Source organism: Echiichthys vipera, assembly GCF_963691815.1.
Source record: "Echiichthys vipera genome assembly, chromosome: 6".
Lineage (NCBI taxonomy): Eukaryota > Metazoa > Chordata > Actinopteri > Perciformes > Trachinidae > Echiichthys > Echiichthys vipera.
This window is the reverse complement of record NC_139831.1, coordinates 654,130-656,306: the sequence shown is the minus strand read 5'-3', so window position 1 is coordinate 656,306 and position 2,177 is coordinate 654,130. Positions and strand designations below refer to the sequence as shown.

The window sequence follows — 2,177 nt, the reverse complement described above, 5'->3', positions numbered from 1 at the left end:
AAGACACATTTATAGTTTTAGTCATTTGTTAATGAATAAAACTCAAACAGTCCAATGTGTGTTGAACTAGTCTCAACACTTCTATCACTCCGAGCTTAAAGCTTGTTGGTTTTTCATGAAGTCGACAAAAGTTCTGAAGAATCGACTTTGACGTGAACGAAAACAACTTAAAGTTTGATTTTTGGAAGTTTAGAATGTTTCCTTTCAACATCTTTGACGTCGTCATCATCATCATCATCATCATCATCATCATCATCATCATCACCATCATCATCATCATCATCATCATCATCATCATCATCATCATCATCATCACCATGGTCATCATCATCATCATGGTCACCATCACCATCATCATCACCATCATCATCATATTCATCACCATCATCATCGTCATCGTCGTTGTTGTCATCGTCGTCATCACCATCACCATCGTCATCGTCATCATTGTCGTCGTCACCATCACCATCATCGTCATCGTCATCATCAACATCATCGTCGTCGTCACCATCGCCGTCATCACCGTCGTCATCGCCATCGCCATCGCCATCGCCATCATCATCATCATCGTCGTCGTCATCGCCGTCGTCGTCACCGTCGTCGTCACCGTCGTCGTCATCATCATCGTCGCCATCGCCATCGTCGTCGTCGTCGTCATCAACATCATCGTCGTGGCCATCGTCATCGCCATCATCATCATCATCGTCGTAGTCATCATCATCATCATCATTGTCGCCGTCGTCGTCAGGACAACATGGTCACAAGATCTTCTTCTTCTAGTTCTGTTGTTCTACACTCACAGAGACCTTCACTGGTAAAACCTTCACTTCGTTATCAGTGCCGATGAATGGGAAAAGCCTCTCAGTGAAAGTGTGTGTGAAGGTGTGTATGTGTGTGTTGGTGTCAGGATCAGAGAACCACAGTTTTCCTCTGTTCCAGTCCAGGTTCACTCTGATCCTCTGGAACCACTTCTTTAATCCGAGAACAGTGTTTGGATCTGATGGGGAGAGTGTTTCGTATTCACCTTCAAGGAACATTAGTGTCCATAATCCAGAGCGTATGGCTCCCTTCCTCTTGACAGACTCTGATAACACTCCCAGTTCCCAGTGCTTACTGTCTCCAACCTCGACCTCCCAGCTGTGAGTCCCTGAGTCAAAGCCCTCAGAGCCCAGGACACACCAGTAAGAATCAAACCTCTCTGGATTCTCAGGAAGCTGCTGTTTTTCTCCTCCTCTCAGTCTGGTCAGATCTTCAGACAGGATGAGGTCTGGATGAGCAGTGTTTGGGTCCAGAACCAGAGGAGTGTAGGAGACCATGTCCTTCATCTTGTTCCAGATGTTGAAGGTCAGGTTGCCCAGGTGTTTGGCCTCGTCTATCAGAGCTCCTGAGAGCAGCTGTGGATCCTCCAGCAGGGGGCGCTGCTGGACTCGCTCCACTGCAGCCTTGTAGTTGTGCAGGAATGAGACGTCTTCAGCTCTCAGCTCCTCCTCTGTGGCTCTGACTGTGTCTGAAAGAGCTGCTATCTCTCTGCTCACAGCCTCCGTCTCCTCCTTCATCCTCTGACTCTTCTGCTCCTCTTCCTCCCTCAGTGCAGCCATCCTGGCCTCCTCTTCCTCTTCTAGAAACTGGTGAAGCTTCTTAAACTGCTCCTTAATCTGCGTCTCTGTGCGTCGGGCCTGGACCTTCACGTGTTCTGCTGTTCGATCACACTCGTCTTTAACTCGTTCAAAAACCTTTAACTTCCTCTTTACGGGCTCCAGAGTTTCCTGAAGTTCCTTCCTGTGTTGTTGTGCAGCTTCATCGATGGGTCTGAATCTGTGGCCGGTGTGTTTTTCGGAGTCTCTGCAGACGAGACACACCGGCTGCTGATGGTCCAGACAGAAGAGTTTGAGTTTCTCAGAGTGCAGACTGCAGAGAGCCTCTGAAGACCTCTGATCTCTCTCCTGCAGGAAACTCTCACACAGGTTCTTTAAAGACAAGTTAGAAGATAGTTGTCTCTTCAAATATCTTCTCTTACAGAGTGGACACTCTTGTGTTGGTTTGTCTCTCCACCAGCTCTGCACACAGTCTCTACAGAAGCTGTGGCTGCATGACAGAACAACAGGGTCTTTAAAGACTTCCTGACAGACAGAACAGCAGAGATCTGCCTCTAATCTTGAAGCCATTTTGTCTCTGAG

General features: G+C 47.7%; 1 protein-coding gene across 1 annotated transcript; it reads right to left on the bottom strand.

Moving 5' to 3' along the window:
* Positions 1-776: 776 nt before the first annotated feature.
* On the bottom strand, positions 777-2,177 carry LOC310948200 (nuclear factor 7, ovary-like; the record flags this gene model as incomplete). Its single annotated transcript, XM_083915245.1, has 1 exon — positions 777-2,177. Exon 1 carries the CDS (start codon positions 2,163-2,165, stop codon positions 777-779), a length of 1,389 nt encoding a protein of 462 aa, XP_083771371.1. The 5' UTR covers positions 2,166-2,177.